Here is a 20,511-nt window from a genome sequence, read left to right on the forward strand (position 1 = left end):
TTCAATCAGTTACCTTGCGTGTCTGGCCACAGGGGGGCGCTGTAGACCAGGTTTCTAGGAACTCCCTCCACAGGTCTTTCCCAACCAGGCCCCCGAGCGAAAGAACCTTGGAAAATGGCCGAAGCAGGGTTATCAACCTGGGCAAATCCAGGTCTCCTCCTACCTTAGTGACCTCACGGGGAAGCACTGCCACTCCCCCTGCATGGATCAGAATTATCCAGAAAAGGGGATTTTGGCCATAACTGTGCCTGGGAGCGTCGTAGACGGACGTCAACGCTCTCATTGTGACAGTTATGAATTTAGCTACAGAACGAGGGGACTCATGACCTGTCTACGAGTTCCCATATGGCTGATATCACGTTTGGTGTGTTTCCCAACGTCCTACTTCCATAAAAAGGGGGTGCCGGCATCGTCCACATGCGGAGACACCATTTTTATGGTTGCCATATTTATCGGAAATATGGCTTGCGAGATATGAACCATTTTTTACTGGAGTCGTTCTGTCTGGCTATTTCCATAGCCTTGCTAACTAGCTAGCAGCTCCTACTACAGGGTGACTGCAGGGAGTCATCCTGGATCCATTGTCCTCACATCATCTCATTTCCATATCACAGGACATGGCCATGGATGTGTAAGTGGAATGTGACACCTTCCAGGTGCTGCACATTGAGAATAAGAAGGGAGGGGGGCACTGCCAGGGAGTGATGAGAGCAATTATGACTTCTCGTCATAATTCCTCTTCATATCCCAGGCTTTACCTCACACCTCCCCCCTTTTGAGGGCGCTAGGGGGCAGCACACTCCGGTGTTCCCCCGCGCGCCCGTCCGCGACCCCTCCTTGTCTGGACAGCCCGTCTGCGTTACCGTGGTCACGGCCCCTTTTGTGGCGAATGGTGAAGTCGTATTGCTGGAGCGCAAGGCTCCATCGCAACAATCGCCCATTCGTCCCAGAGACGGTGTGCAACCAGCTGAGGGGATTGTGGTCCGTCTCCACGATGAAGTGGCGCCCGTATAGATAGGGTTGCAGACGCTGCAGGGCCCACACTATGGCCAGGCACTCCTTCTCCATTGTAGAATAGGCCACTTCCCTTGGTAACAGCTTCCTGCTCAGGTACAAGACTGGGTGCTCTTGGCTCGCAGAGTCCACCTGGCTGAGCACCGCACCGAGGCCGAAGTCACTGGCGTCGGTCTGTACTACAAACGGCCGCGTGAAGTCGGCTGCCTGTAGCACGGGCGGGCTGGACAGGGCGTCCTTTAGGGCCCGGAAGGCTGTCTCGCAGTCCACTGTCCAATCGACTGCAGAGGGCAGCTTCTTCTTGGTGAGGTCCGTCAAGGGCTTTGCCAGGCTACTATAGCATGGAACAAACCTCCTATAGTACCCAGCGGTCCCCAAGAAGGACATCACCTGCTTCTTGGTCCTGGGGGTGGGCCAGGATGCGATGGCCTCCACTTTCTCAGGCTCGGGCTTCAGCGTTCCCCCACCTACCCGGTGACCGAGGTACTGGACCTCGCTCATGGCCAGCTGACACTTTCCCGGCTTGATGGTCAAACCTGCCCGGTGGATCCGCCTGAGCACCTGTGCTAGATGCTCTAGGTGGTCCTCCCAGGTGGGACTGAAGACGGCAATGTCATCCAGGTACGCGGCCGCGTACCCTTCAAGTCCCTTGAGCAGGGTGTTGACCATCCGCTGGAAAGTGGCAGGGGCATTCCTCATCCCGAATGGCATCACCGTGGACTCGTACAGTCCAAATGGGGTAATAAAGGCAGAGCGTTCCCTGGCCTTGGGAGTCAGGGGGATCTGCCAATATCCCCGGCTCAGATCCATGATGGTCAGGTACTGAGCCCCGGCCAACTGATCGAGCAGGTCATCGATGCGTGGCATTGGGTATGCATCGGCGACCGTGACAGCATTGAGCCCCCTGTAGTCCACGCAGAACCGAGTGGTTCGGTCCTTCTTAGGGACGAGGACTACAGGCGAGGCCCAAGCGCTGTTGGATGCCTGGATCACCCCCAGCTTCAGCATCTCGTCAATCTCCTGGCGCATGTGTTGCTGCACTTCCAGGGAGACCCGATATGCTGAACGCCGGATCGGGGGATGATCCCCAGTGTCCACGTGATGGACAGCCAAGTCAGTCCTTCCGGGCTGGTTGGTAAACAACCCCCGGAAGGGGAGGAGGGTGGCCCACAGCTGGGACCGTTGGTCCTCCAAGAGCTGGTGGCCAACCTCCACATCCTCAATGGATCCGCCTGCCCTAACCTGGGCTAGCATATCCAAGAGGGTTTCCGCTTCTCCCTCCTCGGGCAGGTTGCACACGGGGAGCGCACATGCCTCCCGCTCATGATGTGCCTTCATCATGTTCACATGGAAGGGCTTCCGCCTTCCACGGGCAGGGTCCAGGGTGACCAGGTACGTTACAGGGTTGAGCTGCTGGTACACGAGGTATGGGCCTTCCCAGGCTGCCTGAAGCTTGTCCTGTGGTACGGGGACCAGTACCCACACCTTTTGACCCACTTGGTAGGTCCTCTCACAAGCGTTCTGGTCGTACCAACGCTTCTGATCGGCCTGGGCTTGAGCCATATTGTCGTGTACCAGTTGCGTCAAGGCCTGCATTTTGTCCCGGAAGCGCATGACATACTCGATAACCGACACTCCAGGGGTGGCCAAATCCCCTTCCCAAGCCTCTTTCACCAGAGCCAGGGGGCCCCGCACACGTCGCCCGTACAGGAGCTCAAACGGTGAGAATCCTGTTGAGGCCTGTGGAACCTCCCGGTAAGCAAATAACAGGTGTGGGAGATACCGCTCCCAGTCACGCCCATGGGAGTCGACCAACATCTTAAGCATCTGCTTTAAGGTGCCATTGAACCGCTCGCACAGGCCATTAGTCTGTGGATGGTACGGGCTGGCCACCAGATGTCGCACCTGGACTTGCTTACAGAGGGTCTCCATCAGCTGGGACATGAATTGGGTCCCCCGGTCGGTGAGCATTTCCTGGGGAAAACCCACTCGGGAGAAAATCTCCAGCAATGCGGTGGCCACCTTGTCAGCCCGAATGGACGACAAGGCCACTGCTTCTGGGTACCGGGTGGCATAGTCCACTACCGTCAGTATGAAGCGTTTCCCGGAGCTGCTGGGGATGGCCAGCGGGCCGACCAGATCCACAGCCACCCTCCTGAAAGGCTCATCGATGATTGGCAGAGATACCAGTGGGGCTTTGGGGCGTGGCCCCGCCTTCCCCACTCTCTGACAGGTTTCACACGAACGGCAGTAGGCAGCCACATCGGCCCCCATTTTTGGCCAGTAGAAATGCTGGTTTAACCTGGCCTTGGTCTTAGCGATCCCTAGGTGTCCGGCCATCGGAATCTCATGTGCGATCCGCAACAACTCCGTCCGGAACGGATAGGGTACCACCAACTGTCGGTCCCTGGGCCACGCCTCCGGTGAACCCTGCTGGACCGTGGCCCGGTACAGCCGTCCTTGGTCCCAGACCACTCGCTCCGGGTCCGAGTCCGAGGGAGGCTGTGCCGCCTGCTCCTTTAGAGCTTTCAGGCTGTCGTCAGCTTCTAACGCTGCCTGAAACTCCTGACTAGATGTGGCCAGAATCGACGAGACTGTCACATCTTCAGTCAGTACCCCGGGACCTGTGTCCTGGCCTCCACCTGACTCGGCTGCCACTTGGTCAGAAGGGGAAGAGCTATCGGACCTCCGGGAGGCCCCTTGGCTTCCAGCACTCCCACTGCGGGTGACAGCGGCCACAGCCGCTGCGACCGTGGGTCGTGCCTGCTCCTCCTCCGTTCCTGACCAAGTCGCCGGTTCAGGCAGACCTACCTGGCTTCCTGACACCCCGGTTGTGGGGGAACCATGCACCGAGATCTTACCTGGGAGCACTTCCGCTCCTGGACCGGCCCCAATCTCACCTGCCTGTTCCCCTCCTGCAGCAACAGAACCCCGCTGTGAAATCTCTGGGGACCCCACATTTGCTGTGGTAGCCCCCACCCCACACACTGGTCCTCCCCCTGCAGCACCCTGCTCTCTGCTTATCCCTGCAGAGGGCAACAGATCCCAGCTCACAGGCTGGTTACTTGTAGAGGCATTGTCACACCTTTCTCTGACCCCCTCCCCTGTCACAGCTGCAGCTGTGTGTGTGTCTATGGTGTCTGTGCAAGCAGAAATATCAGAGTTCACTCCCTCCTCCCTTACATCATTCATAGATAACACATTAACATTGTCAGGAGTCATGTCAGCACTGGCTGAAGGTTCAGCCTTTGGGGCGGGGCCAAACTGGGAGGTTATTTGCCCCAAATCTGTCCCAAGTAGCACGTTTGCAGGGATCCGATCAGTTACCCCCACCTCCCTCACCCCTCGCCCTGCGCCCCAGTCCACATAAATGTCAGCAACAGGCAGCGCCGGGTCAATGCCTCCAATCCCGGAGACAGCGAGGGTTTTTCCAGGGATCAAGTCTTGGGGGGACACCATCTCAGGCCGCACCAGAGTCACCTCCGAGGCGCTGTCTCGCAGTCCTATGGTCACAGACTGGCCGACGGTGACAGGTTGGAAGCTGTCCAGGGACCTACCACCACCCCCACCCACACAATACACCTTGGGCGGCCCTTGGGACGGGGACGGAGCCGGGGCCTTGGGACGCTGAGGGCACATGGCCTTGAAGTGTCCAGGTAGGTTGCACTGGTGGCACCGTCTTGGCTCTGCCACGGGCCTGGAGAGGGGAGTTGAGGGGGACACCCCCTGCAGTCTAGGGGCAGGTGGGGCAGTCGCAGAGTTCATCTTACCCCCTCTCCAGGTGCTGCTGGTGGCTGCTCTCCTGGCTTCAGGAGCCCGATTGTTGGTGTAGTCATCTGCCAGGGCAGCTGTAGCCGTGGACCCCTTTGGCTTCTGGTCTCGGATGAACTGGCGGAGATCCTCAGGGCAGTTCCACAAGAGTTGCTCCGTGATGAACAAGTCCAGGATCTCCGGTCCGGTGGAAAGCTGCAGGCCTTGGGTCCAGTGGTCGGCAGCTCGGGCAAGTGCCCGCCGGTGGTCAGCCCAGGAGTCCTTTGGTCCCTTCTGTAGGCTCCGGAACTTCTTGCGGTAGGACTCTGGAGTGAGGTTGTACTGTTGGATCAGGGCCCGCTTGATGGTGTCGTAGCCCTGATCTGCCTCAGCAGGCAAGTCCCCAAGGACATCTAGGGCCTTACCCCTTAAACGGGGGGTCAGGTATTTGGCCCACTGGTCCTTGTTCAGATGGTGCTGCAAGCAAGTCCGCTCAAAAGCAGTCAAGAAAGAGTCCAAGTCTCCATCCTTCTCCAGCACTGGGAAGTCCTCAACACGGACCTTTGGAAGTTTGGTGTCTTGAAGGTCACGTGTGGCTGATGAGGGCCGGAGCTGAGCTAGCTGCAGCTGGTGGTCACGGTCTGCCTGTTGCCGTCGCTCCGCAGCCTCACGCTCTGCCTGGCGCTCTTCACGCGCTGCCTGCCGCTCTGCCCTGCGCTCTGCCATGAGTATCTCGTAGGTATCCCGGTCTCCAGCCTGGAGAAGGGCCATAGCCATTTGAAGAAGGCTATCCGAGCCTCCCAGGCTCGGTGGAATGGCACGTGGTGATCTGCGGCCCGCTGCGGAGCCTGGTGCTTCACTGTCCATTGCAGAGCGGAGGGCTGGCATCTGGCTCGTTGAGGAACCTTGGGCGAGCTCCTCCTCATCTTGTCCAGCAGTGCCAGGTTGTGCAATGTCCTCGGCAGAACGGCTTTCTGGCGTCGAGCTCCTGGAGGGCTCGTGGACAACCTCCTCATCGTCTCTGGCCTGAGCATCGGCCATTCCTTTGGCTTTGCTCCTGGTGCTATCAGCCATTCTTGCAGACTTTTGGTCACTGACACAGAACTGACACCTGATGCCTCCACACACCTTACAGTATCTGCACTCTGACACTCTAGTGTTGAGCTAGTCTGAAGACCCCAGCAGCCACAGCTGCTGCAGGCAGTCTTTAGTGTCTGGGAGTATGGGTCTCACACTCACACACACTATTATCTCGATCCCACCGCTATGCCACCAATATGTCACAAACCACCGGGGGGGTCACTCAGAAATCCCCCGCACTGGCTACCAGTACGTCACAATCGGGGGGTAACAAGCAGGAGTCAACCCTCCTTTATACCTCCCGACCGACAGACAGAGCACGTGACGCGCTCTCTAGCGCCCCTCTTATAGTCAGGCCAATTATGGAATTGCCCGACAATAAGCAAGGAGGCCGCTATACTACTTATGCCGATTATTGAAGGGTCCCCGGTGAGAGTAGGGTATATATTCCCCCGACCTCCGCGGGCGGAATATATAATATCTTCCCGGATCTCACTGGCCTCCCCACAATAACCCTTGGCACAATTCGCTGCCACCAACCGCTTCACGGTAACTATTAGCCGAACACACAGACGTGGGATTCAAGATCGAGATAACAGAACAGCCCAAGATTAATTATATAATTTAATCGCCTAAAGCACACTAGAAACTACAATATATACAATAGGGAATCTACAGAATATACATATGTCAGAGTACAGTTACAGATAAAGCAGGGTTTACAACAGGTATGCAATTCAATCAGTTACCTTGCGTGTCTGGCCACAGGGGGGCGCTGTAGACCAGGTTTCTAGGAACTCCCTCCACAGGTCTTTCCCAACCAGGCCCCCGAGCGAAAGAACCTTGGAAAATGGCCGAAGCAGGGTTATCAACCTGGGCAAATCCAGGTCTCCTCCTACCTTAGTGACCTCACGGGGAAGCACTGCCACTCCCCCTGCATGGATCAGAATTATCCAGAAAAGGGGATTTTGGCCATAACTGTGCCTGGGAGCGTCGTAGACGGACGTCAACGCTCTCATTGTGACAGTTATGAATTTAGCTACAGAACGAGGGGACTCATGACCTGTCTACGAGTTCCCATATGGCTGATATCACGTTTGGTGTGTTTCCCAACGTCCTACTTCCATAAAAAGGGGGTGCCGGCATCGTCCACATGCGGAGACACCATTTTTATGGTTGCCATATTTATCGGAAATATGGCTTGCGAGATATGAACCATTTTTTACTGGAGTCGTTCTGTCTGGCTATTTCCATAGCCTTGCTAACTAGCTAGCAGCTCCTACTACAGGGTGACTGCAGGGAGTCATCCTGGATCCATTGTCCTCACATCATCTCATTTCCATATCACAGGACATGGCCATGGATGTGTAAGTGGAATGTGACACCTTCCAGGTGCTGCACATTGAGAATAAGAAGGGAGGGGGGCACTGCCAGGGAGTGATGAGAGCAATTATGACTTCTCGTCATAATTCCTCTTCATATCCCAGGCTTTACCTCACAGTAGGGGTATGCTCACCCCCTACACACCTCCCCTCTTAAAACCCGAGCCTCCCGGCAAGGCTCATTCTAAAATTACAACTTGTAAACAACATGACACATATACAATTCACTGCGAACCTGTCCCGCGCCCGGAGGCATAGCAGCGCTCCCGGTCTTCGGTGTATGCCCGGAGGCTCAACAGCGCTCCCGGTCTTCGGTGTATGCCCGGAGGCTCAACAGCGCTCCCGGTCTTCGATGGTCAGCGCAGGGACACAGCAACCTCTTCCACAAACCGCGGAGGAGCCCCTGGCTCAGTCCAGCAAGCAGGCTCGCTCCGGAACCAACAACTGGAACATGGAACAAAACTTTCTCCGGCTCAAACATACCGGCAGCAAACGAACAGACCCGTCATCTCCTGATGTGGAGGCCTATTCCGGTTGGTAGGCCCGTTGCCACTCGACCCTCTGCGCCTGTATGTATTCGGACAGGGACTGCCCGGGTAAGCGGCGCAGCCGCCGGAAAGGCTCAGAACGGGCGAGCTGTTCCTCCGCTTCGACCTCCGGCTTGAACTCCTCAGTCTCGGATGGAGGTGAGGGGGTCGCTGCACGGGACAGAGGCGGGCTTCCCACAACGATCGTTGGATGTGTCGTTATATTCTGGTTGATGGCCAGTCCCGGCGAGGGTCCCTTCTCCGGGTCAGTACTGGACGCGGGCATGACTGCCGGAGCTACGGCCACGGTATGTCGGGGTCGGGAGACTGTAGCCAGCACCGGTCTTCGTTGTTCTTGCTGCCGGGCTTGGTGCTCCTCCCACTCTACCTCCTGTTGCCAACGAGCGGCCTCCTGTTCAGTGGGCGTACGGTGCACCCCCACCGCAAACAAGCCCCGGCAGCCCACTTCTCTCAGGAAACGGACCTTTTCCCCAGGGTACAGGGTATGCAGCCGCTGGGGAAGGCCCTCGGTATTCAAGTGAACACGATTATAAAAATAATCATCTCCGGTCTCTCCATCCCGGATAAAGCCGTAGCCTTCCTTTTGGTTAAATTTAACGACTACCCCAGTCGAAAACTGGTGTTCGAGTTCTTCTCCATAAGGACCGGCCATTATCTCCCGAGTGACGGTCTCGGCCAGTAGCCGCTCTCGTACTGGATCCGGCTCAGGGGACGGGGCTCTTCGGGTCGGCTGGGGAGACGGCAGCACCGGCTCCCAATAAAAACCCCATTCATCTCGCTCCAGCATCTGGGCATATTCCTCCGCCGGAATTCGAGGTGGCGCGGGCTTTTCAGACTCCACCGCGGCTGGCGGGGGTCTCTCCGGGCAGGGGGATGGGGCTCCCAGCATCCGGCTCCCTGACGGGATTTGGGCGGCGTAGGTCGCCCGGACCTCCGTGGTGGTCGCACCGGTCTCCGCATCCCATGTCGTGAGCCAGGTCACCCTGGTGGCTCGTCCCGGTCCTCTGGGTACGGCCGGCAAGAGGGCGGGGAATACCTCCGCAGACATCAACTGCTTCTCGCGGTTCTCGTTCAAGCTCTCCATTTTCGTGTCGTGAGGCTTCCGTAAGTGCGTCAGGGTCAGTGGCGAGACTAGAGGAAGTGGAGGCGGGCTCACTTTTCCCGCTCTTGAAGATGCTCCACCCTTGGTCCCACACCACAAATCTACCCCTCCGCGGCGGCACTTCTTTTCTTTCAGAACACCGCCCACTTCACACGTCTGTCTATGTGCCCTGGGACTGGCGCCTCCCCTCTTTGGGCGGAGTACTCCGTACTTCTTCTTCGGCACCGGCCAGCCCCAGGCTCTTCTTTTGGCGCCTTTTCTTCCTCAGCTTCACAGACGGCGGCCATCTTGTCACCATCTTGTGCCCGGTCCAACGCCTTGGGCACTTCTTCCTCCCACCATGGGACTGGAAATCTTCTCTCATAGCCCGGATACGGTGCACTCGGCACCACTTGATCTCCGGCTTCTTGGGTTCCTGGCAGGGGAATCGCATCCTGCCGACTACGCCACATGTAGTGAGGTGCCAGGGGGGCCTCCGGCCTTGTAGTCGTGGCCTTTGTTGCTTCAAGGCTTACCCCTGGCTCCATCACTACTTCAAGGTCGGGAACTGGCTTAGTGGGGCAGAGTGTGTTGGTGTCGTCACCGGCAGCGGTACAAACAGTCTTCAGGCCAGATGTGATGCAAACAAAAGACATATTTATTGACACACTTGACACACGTAGTCTCAATCCGGCGGTTGCAGACAAGAAAACACTTCCTGGGCTGGGGGACAACCTGCCCTAACGAATCCTCCTGTGGGGCTGTGCCCTGATTACTCCGCTTCACCGGGCTCCCACTGACGGTTACACACACACCGGACCCACACCGGTTGGTTCACTCTCCGAGGATCCGTACACTCTCCCGTTCTCTCCGGCGTCCCCTCTTGATTCAGCCCCCACACTCTGCCCCTTGATCTTCACTCTCTCACGTCCCGGATCCAACCACCTCACACACACTCACACCTTCCCCCATGCTACAGCCGGCTCCTCCTCCCCGGTGGCAACAGCCGTCCCACCCGGCCACTAGGGGTGCCCTAACACCAACTACATGCATATATAGATAACACATTTTTATTAATAACATATCCGGTACTATCTCCTTTTGTAGGGGTATGCTCACCCCCTACACTCACTGTAGATGCTAGAGTGTATGGGCTCATTCAGTTACACTACTTTTCCCTTCCACCAGCTGTCCTGGCGCCTGGTGATTGGATGCAATCAGCTGACACGCTGACACTCAAGAGTGGGGGCCATGGCGGAGGCTTGGAAAGCGTGCGCTCCCAATCCTCTATCCTCCTACCACCATTTTTAATCTCCAGATTCTGATCTGCATAAACTTATATGGGGCCTGATTCTGGACCGGATCCGGATTTTTTTTAAAAGAGAGCAGGTTTTACGCAAGTCCGCCCAGCTAGAGTGGTGACCACTCCTGGCTATGAGAGCCAGGGTTTGGCTGTCTTGCAAACCGAGCTCCCGACAGCTACCACATGAGCACAACTCCTTTACCCACGCTATCACATTACATAAACAAAACGTCATCAGTTGGGAACCCCTTTCCAGTCATGGCAAGCTGAGCTCCCGATGGCTATTGCACAGGCACATTTCCTGTGCCCGCGCTATCGCCATTATGTAACCCCTTTCCAGCCATGACGTACAGGGTACATCATATGTCAGGTAGGGGGTAAATCCTGCTGTCAAGATTGACAGGGGTAGTGAAAGGGGGATTTAACTGGTTAACAGATGCAGGCGCATCTCTGATCCACCCGCGGCTTGTAGAGGCACATGACAGCTGATTAAATCAGTCGTCATGAGTGGGGAAAGATGCAGGCTCAGCGTCAAGCCCGCATCAAAGCAAGGGACAAAACATATGATGTAAATATGTGTGGCGCCCTGGGCAAGCCAGGTCGTCACAGGTACTACAACACACACCCCCACCCTAAGACAGGCATATCAGCCAGACACAAAATCCTTGTTGCCTCCCTCCAGGGGCTGATGTCCACACCAGGTGGGGTGGAGCCAGGCGGTTGGCCCCACCCACTGAGGAGTTCACAGTCCTGGAGGCGGGAAAAGGAGAGGAGATCAGTTGGAGAGGTGGTAGTGGAGGAGCAAACTGACCGTGTCCGTGTGCTTGGCCCGGACACATACAGCAAGGTTGGCAGACGGTGGTGGCCGTCTGCAGGAGAGGCCGATCAACGCGGAACCGTAGGACCGGGGACGGGCGGTGGCCCGCCGGTACCGAACCGGGGAGCGAAGTGAAGCCAGCACACACAGGCAGGGGCTGCGGACCCCAACCAAGCTGGGAGCCGCCGTTAAAGGTCAAATCTGTCAGTGACCGGAACCCCAGGGGTTTCCTAGCAGCCAAAACCCGATAGAAGGCAACCGTCCGACCAGAGAAAGGAAATACAGCTACCGCCACAGCTAGAGTTCCAAGGGCCAGAGCCTGCGGGCAAAAGGGGCTCCTCCGGCACCTATACGCCGGGGAGCGGGTTACCGGAGGGAAGCCATCGGAGCTGAACACATAAACAGGTGCAGGGAAAGACAGCCACCATCAACTATCCGGGAGAAGCCACAGCAGCTGGCTGCGGGACCCGTCCATCCAGCCGTTTGGTTTACCAGAGACTTTGCGTTTATCTGTTGCTGAGTGAGTACACCAGTGCCATCCGGCACCGCCGCGCTGTCCCCGCGACCCTGCACCTCGCCAGCCCTGCTTCCCCGTCACCTCACCGGGCCCCGGGACCACCAACCCCTACCCACGGAGGGGGGAAAACATCTCAGCTGCTCCCTAACAACGCTCCCAGGATCCCCGTCACCAGCAGCGGTGGTGCCCACCTTCACCACAAACCGTGGGTGGCGTCACGGACCAAATCCCCAAACCAAACTACCCCTTTCACTCACGGGCGAGGAGCACCGCTCGAGTCCCCGGATCCGGCCCACCGCTCGAGCCACCGAGGAGCCATCGCAGCAGCGCCGGACCCGAGCGTGCAGCGCGAGCCGCGGCGCACCCCTCCGCCCGCGAGATATGTCATATGTCATGAAGGGATTAACATGACGACCAAAAAATGACAGCAGTAGTTATCACAGAGCTGCAGGTCTCCTAACGGTTGGCTCCTAATTCTAACCAGCAGTCTCCATAACCAGAAAAGTGAGAGAAAATCCCAGACAACATCTAATGTCTACGATCAGCTTTATCCTGTCATCTCCACCAAGTATAAACCATACACTGAATGGCCACATTATTACAGACACCCATCTAGTATCGGGTACATTCACCTTCGGTCTTCAGAACTATAGCAATTCTATGTCATCACTTCCAGTCTGTGTTGATCGTTCTGCAGGAATATTGGCCCTTGAGGACAAGACAGCTTTTTACAGATACCACAAATAAGATGGAGGTACTGACCTGCTCTGAACAGCCCGATCTTCCTCCTCCTGGAGATGGTCTTTAGGACTAAGCTCTAAAGACTGTGAACCCCAGGAAGCAAGAAAAACGTCTGTCATATTTCCGGAAGCCTATCTGACCATTGTAAAATTGAGCATTGTGTGAGAACCTCTGTGAAAAAGGGATGACATTGATTGCCCTCAGAAGCTATGTAAGCTCCTGATCTGCGAGAGGTGTTTGTTTAGAAACTTTAGTTGTAGCATCAGTGTTGTCTTCAGCTAGTACATGTCTGAGCACTACCTGTTCTTCAGGATGATTGTTGATGAACTCTTGTCACTACTTTCTCTTATAAGTTGCCTATGTTCCTAGTATCTGCTTTCAATTGATCAGATCACTTTATGCTCCCATTATAATGTAGATTCACACTGCAAGTGGATTTTCTTCTACATTCAAGAGTCGCTGGTCAAATTTCCATTTAGGAAACTTTATATCAGGCAAGTACCATTATCGCTAATACATTGGCCATTCAGTGTATAATACTAGGGGGTTAAAAAAAAGTCTGAACACAAGACCTTCACGGCCGTCTACAGAGATTTCATGACACCTTCTCTCCATCTACCTGATCATTCTGAGAAACATCGGGATCTTCTTGTTTACAGTCCTGCAGAAGAAGAGTACGGGGACATCTCTCTGATGTTGTCCTCTTACTGGATAAAACTGGAGGAAACAAATACAGGGACTGAATTAATTCTTTACATACAGATAATTATAGGCCGTGTGTATTTACTTCTGTCTATTACCTGGTGATGTGAGGGGCTGGGGAACCTCCATCATGATGTCCTTGTACAGATCTTTGTGTCCTTCTAAATATTCCCACTCCTCCATGGAGAAATAGACGGTGACATCCTGACACCTTATAGGAACCTGAAACATAGAATAATACCATCATCCCCCAATCCCTTCACAGCGTTACTGTATAATATCCCAGCATTCCCAGCAGTGTCACCTCAACAGTCAGAAACTGAATCATCTTGTAGGTGAGTTCTAGGATCTTCTGCTCATTGATGTCCTCATGTATCAGGGGGTGAGGTGGAGGCCCTGTGATTGGGATCAAGGGTCTTCTCCATCCCTCAGACACAAGGGCCTGACAGCGCTCGCTAGAGGTCTTCTTCACTACTGTGTAATCCTGGTTATGGAGAGACACATTAATAAACCTCACTACAGACATTTCCAGAGTCCTCACCTCTCCAGTTCTGTCCATCTGTTATTCCCATAGATAAGAATGATGTAATGTGACGTCATCAGAATCTCTCACCTCTCCAGTAAGCCGGAAGAGGATCTCTAGGGTGAGGTGTAATATCCTCTCCGCCATCTTGTCCCTGTCCCTATCCATCCTTGATGGTCAATCAGGAAAATTCTCTTATCGAGTAGATCTGAGAGGATCCGATATTGTAGGGACCTGAATGGGGAGAAGATGAAGATGTAACATCATAAAGATCCCATGTAAGAAATCTCCGGAGCTGTTACTGTTGCACCCCAGTGATCCTGGGAGCCACAGTGGCCTTCTTCTCATCACTGGGAGCAATGTCATGCTTGGAAACAGTGGGGAAATCTCTGCCAGGTACACTACCATGCAACACCACTTCCAACTCCGAACCAGTAGGGGGAGCTCATAACCTGTGTTGAAGGGAGCCTCTCTGGACATACTGACTTGGGGGAGGGATTAGGGAGTTACAGGAAGCCAGACGTCAGAACAGTAGTATGAAGCAACGAGAATGGTTGCTGTCTGAGAGCTGCTACCTAGCTCTCCAGGACCGAGCGCATAGAGCGGGACACCGACGTCCCAGACTACTGCGTGCTAATGGTCCAGTAGTAACGCCAGAGGGCAGAAGAGTTTACCTCTTCTGGCTCATCTGAAATACGGAGGTGAAGTGGCTAAAAAGAGCCCAGGGTCGCTGCCACAGAGTAGGCCCCAGTACCGGCTTGCGCTACCTGTCAGACGGAAGATACAACACACTTAGAAAGAGGGACGCTGTGCAGCTTCAGGCCAAAGTGACCTACACCTGCGCATAGAAGAAGGCTTTTAACTACCATGCAGAGAGAAACTCCCCTGCTGCTTCCAGGCTGACCGGACCACCAACTCCTGGACTTCACCGAGTTCTTGTCATCTCCCTCAGCCCTGCACCCCCAACGTATTACTCCATACCGGGCCTAGCTTCACCTGCGGGAAACAAATCCACCCTAGCTGCAGTGACATCTGCCTCAGAGATCAGCAACAGCAGTGGCAGCTACTACCTGGCCGCGTACCGCAGGTGGAGTCACGATAAAAGACTTTCCTCACCGTCAGCCCCATCCTCCATCCTTCCTTCCATCCTCCACATTCCCGCTACTGTGCACCTCGGGGTCACGAAACCGGGCCAAGCCACCCCGTGACAACACAGAGGATCTGCATCCCCAGCCCGGCGATGAGTCGCGTTAACCCCCTCGACTCCAGGGTGTTACATTATCAGCTTCAAATGATCACTACATCCAGTCCTGGCCCCGTCCTGCCCCCGGTATAACACACAATCCAACTATAGTCACACACAGATTTATCACAGAATATCAACAATCCAGCACCAAAATCACAGAAGAAATCCACAAGGGAAATCTAAATTATAATGAAAATCAGACACAAAGTTATAAAGTGCAGGAACATCCACAGAGATGGGGACGGCAGAAACAGATAATGATAGAACATTAATATCTCCTGATAGTGACAACATGGAGCGGGCGACGGCCATAATGGAGACTGGACAGAAGGCTACTTTCACACATCCGGTTTGAGCCCTGCGGCTCAATCCGGCTGTGAAAACTATGCAACGGATGCGGTGAAAACACCGCATCCTTTGCATCAGTTTTTACATGCGGCCGGTCCGGTTTTTTCCGGTTGCGGCATGCTACTGAGCATGCGCAGTGGAAAATACCGCATGCGGCGACCGGATGCGGTTTTTTCCGCATCGCGCCGCATCCGGCCTCCATAGGGATGCATTGAAAAATGCGCCGCAGCGGCCGGATGCGGCGCGATGCGGTGTTTTTTGCCGGAGCAAAAAACGTTGCAGGGTACGTTCGATCCGGCCGCCGCATCGGCTAAATCTGCCGCATGCGGCAAAAACCGGACCGAACGCAAGCCCCTGCGGCACAATACGGCACTAATGTAAGTCAATGCAATAAAAACCGCAATCGGCGTTACAAAAGCCGGTTGCGGTTTTTATGCACAACGCCGTATTGTGCCGCAGAGCACAAATCCGGATGTGTGAAAGTACCCTTACAGAGCAGCGAGCGGCGTCAGGAGGGAAGTGACCCAATCTAATCCCATACAGACAGATCCTGATAGAGCCGCACAGACGGGAACACGTTCTGTCTCCTGGAGTGTGAGCGCAGCACTGAGGGGGTTAATGTAATGGGGAATCTCCACATACCTCCACCTGCAGAGCCGCACACTGGATATATGGTAGCGTCTAGAATGTAGTTGCTCCTGTGAGGTGATGATGTCACTGGAGGGGGCGTGGACTCCTTCAACAGACCTGCTGCTGCCACTGCTGGAGATGAGATGAGGCTCGTGGATATTACACTGAGGGGCTGCAGACGTTACACTGAGGGGCTGCAGACATTGCATTGTAAGGACTGATGGGATGTAGACATTACACTGAGAGGATGATGGGGCAGCAGCCATTACACTCAGAGGACTGAGGGGGCTGCAGACGTTACACTGAGGGGACTGCAGATATTCCCTGAGAGGACTGAGGGGCTACGGACATTATACTGATGGGCTCCTTCCCTCAGAGGCGGTTAATGCACTTAATGAACCAATTACTCAGAATGAGATCGAGGATATTCTTAAAGAACTGCCAACTGGCAAGTCTCCGAGACAAGATGGCCTTACATATCTATACTACAAAACATTTGCTGATGAGTTGACCCCCTTTATGACAAATCTCTTCAACTCATTTATGGAAGGTTCACCCATACTCTGTTACACTTCTACCTGATCCTCATCCCTAAACCGGCTAGGGACCCTTTAGATTACTCTATTTATAGACCAATAGCCTTATGAAACTCAGATCTGAAAATATTCACATGTCTGTTGGCTAATAGACTAAATAACTGGTTACCTCAACTTATTCACAAGGCCCAGGTGGGTTTTGTGCCTTTTGTCAGGGAGGGGGAGAACACTAGAAGTGTGGTTGACTTGATAGATGGCTCCAATAGAATTAAAAACAGACCCTACTTCTAAGCCTACGGTATATGCAGAAAAGGCTTCTGATCGCCTTAACTGGTCTTTCTTGTTTGAGACTATGGCGACGTTTGGAGTGTCGGGAGCTTTTCTCATGGCCTTGAGGGCACTCTACAAGTCTCCCTCGGCTGCTATCAAGCTCCCCTTTCATGCCTCTCCATGTTTCAGTATCTCTAATGGCACTAGACTGGGATGTTCCCTCTCCCTGCTCTTGTTCAAGATGTGTATTGAACCCTTGGCGGCTATGATTCGACAGAACCCTAATATCTCGGGGGTGGACATTAGGGATAAGGTATTCAAAATCTCTTTATTTGCAGATGATGTTTTTGCTAACTCTCACTAACCCTCACACAACCTTCCCTAACCTTTAAGATACACTTAAAGAATATGGGCATCTCTCTGGGTATAAGATAAATGCTTCTAACATAGAAGCGCTAGCATTGAATATTCCCTCTAGCATTTTAAAGCTACTAATTTAATAAGGCCACCATAATTAGATTTATTTGGAACGACAAGCATCATAGAATCTCTAAACAAATTTTCACCACTCATAAACTAGGAGGAGATCTTTTGGTTCCAGATGTCATAAAGTATTACTGGGCAGTTCACCTTAGGAGGATTCCTTTCGGGGCTTCATTGTGGGCATATAATAAGTGGACAGAGATTGAAAAGCTTTGGATAGCACCTGTCCACCCAAACTCTCCATTATGGACAATTCACCAGTCTAAAGGCCCCGTTACACGCAACGACATCGCAAACGAGATGTCGCTGGGGTTACGGAATTCGTGACGCACATCCGGCGTCATTAGCGATATCGTTGCGTGTGACACCTACCAGCGACCGCTAGCGATCCCAAATACTGCAAACATCATTGATTGTTGATACGTCGTTCATTTCCCAAATGTCGTTGCTCGTTTGGGACGCAGGTTGTTCGTCGTTCCTGAGGCAGCACACATCACTACGTGTGACACCCCGGGAACAACGAACAACAGCGTTCCTGCGTCCTTCGGCAACGAGGTGGGAGTTATGTTCATGCGGCTGCTCTCCGTCCCTCCGCTTCTATTGGTGGCCCACTGTGTGACGTTGCTGTGATGCCGCACGAACCCCCCCCTTAAAAAGAGTTTGTTCGGCAGCCACAGCGACGTCGTTGGGAAGGTATGTGCGTGTGACGCGTACCAATGATATTGTTCGTCACGGGCAGCGATTTGCCCGTGACGCACGAACAACGGGGACGGGTGCACCTGTGGCGCCCTGGACTAGCCAGGTCGTCACAGGTACTGCAACACACACCCCCAACCCGAGACAGGCACATCAGCCAGACACAAAATCCTTGTTGCCTCCCTCCATTGGCTGATGTCCACACCAGGTGGGGTGGAGCCAGGCGGTTGGCCCCACCCACTGAGGAGTTCACAGTCCTGGAGGCGGGAAAAGGAAGGCAGAGCAGATCAGTTAGGGAAGTGAAGGAGAGAGGAGTGAAGTAGGAGTGTGGGAGCAAACTGACCGTGTCCGGGTGTGTGGCCCGGGCACTAAGAGCAAGGTTGGAATACGGTGGTGGCCGTCTGCAGGAGAGGCAGATCAACGCGGAACCGTAGGACCGGGGACGGGCAGTGGCCCGCCGGTACCGAATCAGGGAGCGAAGTGAAGCCAGCACACACAGGCAGGGCCTACGGACCCCGACCAGGCTTGGAGTCGTCATTAGAGGTCAAATCCGTCAGTGACCGGAACCCCAGGGGTTTCCTAACAGCCAAGACCCGATTGAAGGCAACCGTCCGACCAGTAGAAGGAAATACAGCTACCGCCACAGCTAGAGTTCCAAGGGCCAGAGCCTGCGGACAAAAGGGCTCCTCCGGCACATATATACGCTGGGGAGCGGGTTACCGGTGGGAATCCATCGGGACCGAACATACACAAAGGTGCAGGGAAAGGCAGCCACCACCAACTGTCCGGGAGAAGCTACAGCAGCCGGCTGCGGGACCCGTCCATCCAGCCGTTTGGTTTACCAGAGACTTTGCGTACATTTGTGGCTGAGTGAGTACAACCGCGGTGCGCAGTCCAGGCGACCCTGCACCTTGCCAACCCTGCCTCCCCGTCACCTCACCGGGCCCCGGGACCACCAACCCCTACCCATGGAGGGGGAAAACAACATCCCAGCTGCTCCCTACCATCGCTACCGGGATCCCCGTCACCAGCAGCGGTGGTGCCCCAACCTCACCACAACCCGTGGGTGGCGTCACGGACTAATTCCCCAAACCCAAACTACCCCTTTCACTCACGGGCGAGGATCCGGGCGAGGCGAGGATCACTCTCGAGTCCCCGGATCCGGCCCACCGCTCGAGCCACCGAGCAGCAGCAGCACCGGACCTGAGCGTTAGCGAGCGCAGCGCCCCGCCGCCCGCGACACACCTCTTTTAGGACCCATGCAGTTTACAATCGAAATATTCAAAAGGAGGAGGCGGGAATGCACAGCCAATAATATACATATTATAAGAATAGGTAAGGGTGCACAATCTGCTGGAATATATGACCAAGAAAGAACAAAGAAGCAGATCATCGAGGCACTCCATTAACAATTAGTAAACATAACAACCTTTTATTGGGAAATGGACACAGGTTAAAAACTTTTAAAAAAACAATTGACACAGACACAGTAAATGCACCTCAAGGTGGAGATTAGTAACCAGATATAGACCATCAAGGGCTATAATATCCAAATGTTTGCATCAATATATATTAAAAACACCTATTACACTGGGAAACCAAGAAATCAGTGACAATAATATACAATGTCAATGCAGGTAATACACAAGGATATAGACATGCCTAAAAAAAAATTGTCACAGAAACAAATATGTAGAATTTCCTCCAAATGGAGGTTCCCAATGCACCCATCCAACCACCAGAGGGTTTATCAGCCATATAAATAAGTGTCAAGTAAAAATATCACCACGCGACGCGTGTCGCTTACTAGTAGAGCTTCATCAGGGGAGAGTGATCATGGCAGCAAAAAGTGATGGTCGTCAGTGCCGGATGAAGAGGAAAAGCGAAGATGAATAACTTCAGCTAGAGAAGTCACTGGTAAGTCAGTGTATTATATGTACACACACACTATACACTATGAGCTCCTGTGTATAATGTCACTAATTAATGTCTCTGGTGAGCACTGTATTAACTGTACGATACGATACGATACACTTTATTGATCCCATGGGAAATTATGGTATCACAGCAGCACAACTTAAAGGGAACCTGTCATCAGAAATTTAGCTATCAACCTAAAAGTTCCCCCTCTGCAGCTCCTGGGCTGCATTCTAGGAAGCTTCCTATAGTTTTTGTGGCCCCTTTTATTCCAAAATAAATACTTTATAAACTTGTACCTTTTCGTATACAAATTTCTTAAATCTTCCATGGGGGCGGGCTGCCTGATGTACGTTGCTGTCCTCCTGCCGATTTACGCCGCCCCCGAACGCTGAATTTCAAACCTCAGGACGCCGCCCCTGGGCGCCCGTGGTCCCGCGCATGCGCTGTGCTACTGTAGCGGTGCTGTGCACTGCGTGCACGTGTGACCGCTGGTGACGCTTTGCGAGGGCACCGACTGCTCCGTCCGCTCCTCCCATCTATTTCCTGCTGCTGAGCAGGATGGGAAGGAGGTGACGTCCGGTCATCTGGCCAGCGAGCGTTTGCGCAGAACGCTGGAGGAATAGGCGAAAGTGCGGTCACGAGGTTATGGGCGGCACTTGCTGATGACATTCACAGCGCCGCCCATAACCTCGTGCCCGCGCAAAGCGTCACTAGCGGTCACACGTGCACGCAGTGCACGGCACCGCTACAGTAGCACAGCGCATGCGCGGGACCACAGGCGCCCAGGGGCGGCGTCCTGAGGTTTGAAATTCAGCGTTCAGGGGCGGCGTAAATCGGCAGGAGGACAGCAACGTACATCAGGCAGCCCGCCCCCATGGAAGATTTAAGAAATTTGCATACGAATAGGTACAAGTTTATAAAGTA

The 20,511-nt window shown here is 54.1% G+C and overlaps 1 protein-coding gene across 2 annotated transcripts in view; it reads right to left on the bottom strand.

Annotated features, from left to right (window-relative positions):
- Positions 1–20,511, bottom strand: part of LOC142311985 (uncharacterized) — a 66,102-nt gene that overhangs the window by 23,754 nt on the left and 21,837 nt on the right. The window contains exons 1-5 of one of the 2 annotated variants that reach the window (XM_075350859.1): positions 15,695–15,762; positions 13,549–13,692; positions 13,240–13,419; positions 13,034–13,157; positions 12,853–12,950 (exon numbers count right to left, since the gene is read on the bottom strand). In XM_075350859.1, coding sequence (XP_075206974.1) covers positions 12,853–12,950; positions 13,034–13,157; positions 13,240–13,419; positions 13,549–13,626 — 480 coding nt within the window. In that variant the 5' untranslated portion in view covers positions 13,627–13,692; positions 15,695–15,762. Of the gene's footprint in view, positions 1–12,852; positions 12,951–13,033; positions 13,158–13,239; positions 13,420–13,548; positions 13,693–15,694; positions 15,763–20,511 lie in introns of those variants that run through there. The other variant, XM_075350860.1, reaches the window with a different exon arrangement.

This window comes from Anomaloglossus baeobatrachus, chromosome 5 (assembly GCF_048569485.1).
Source record: "Anomaloglossus baeobatrachus isolate aAnoBae1 chromosome 5, aAnoBae1.hap1, whole genome shotgun sequence".
NCBI classification, from domain to species: domain Eukaryota; kingdom Metazoa; phylum Chordata; class Amphibia; order Anura; family Aromobatidae; genus Anomaloglossus; species Anomaloglossus baeobatrachus.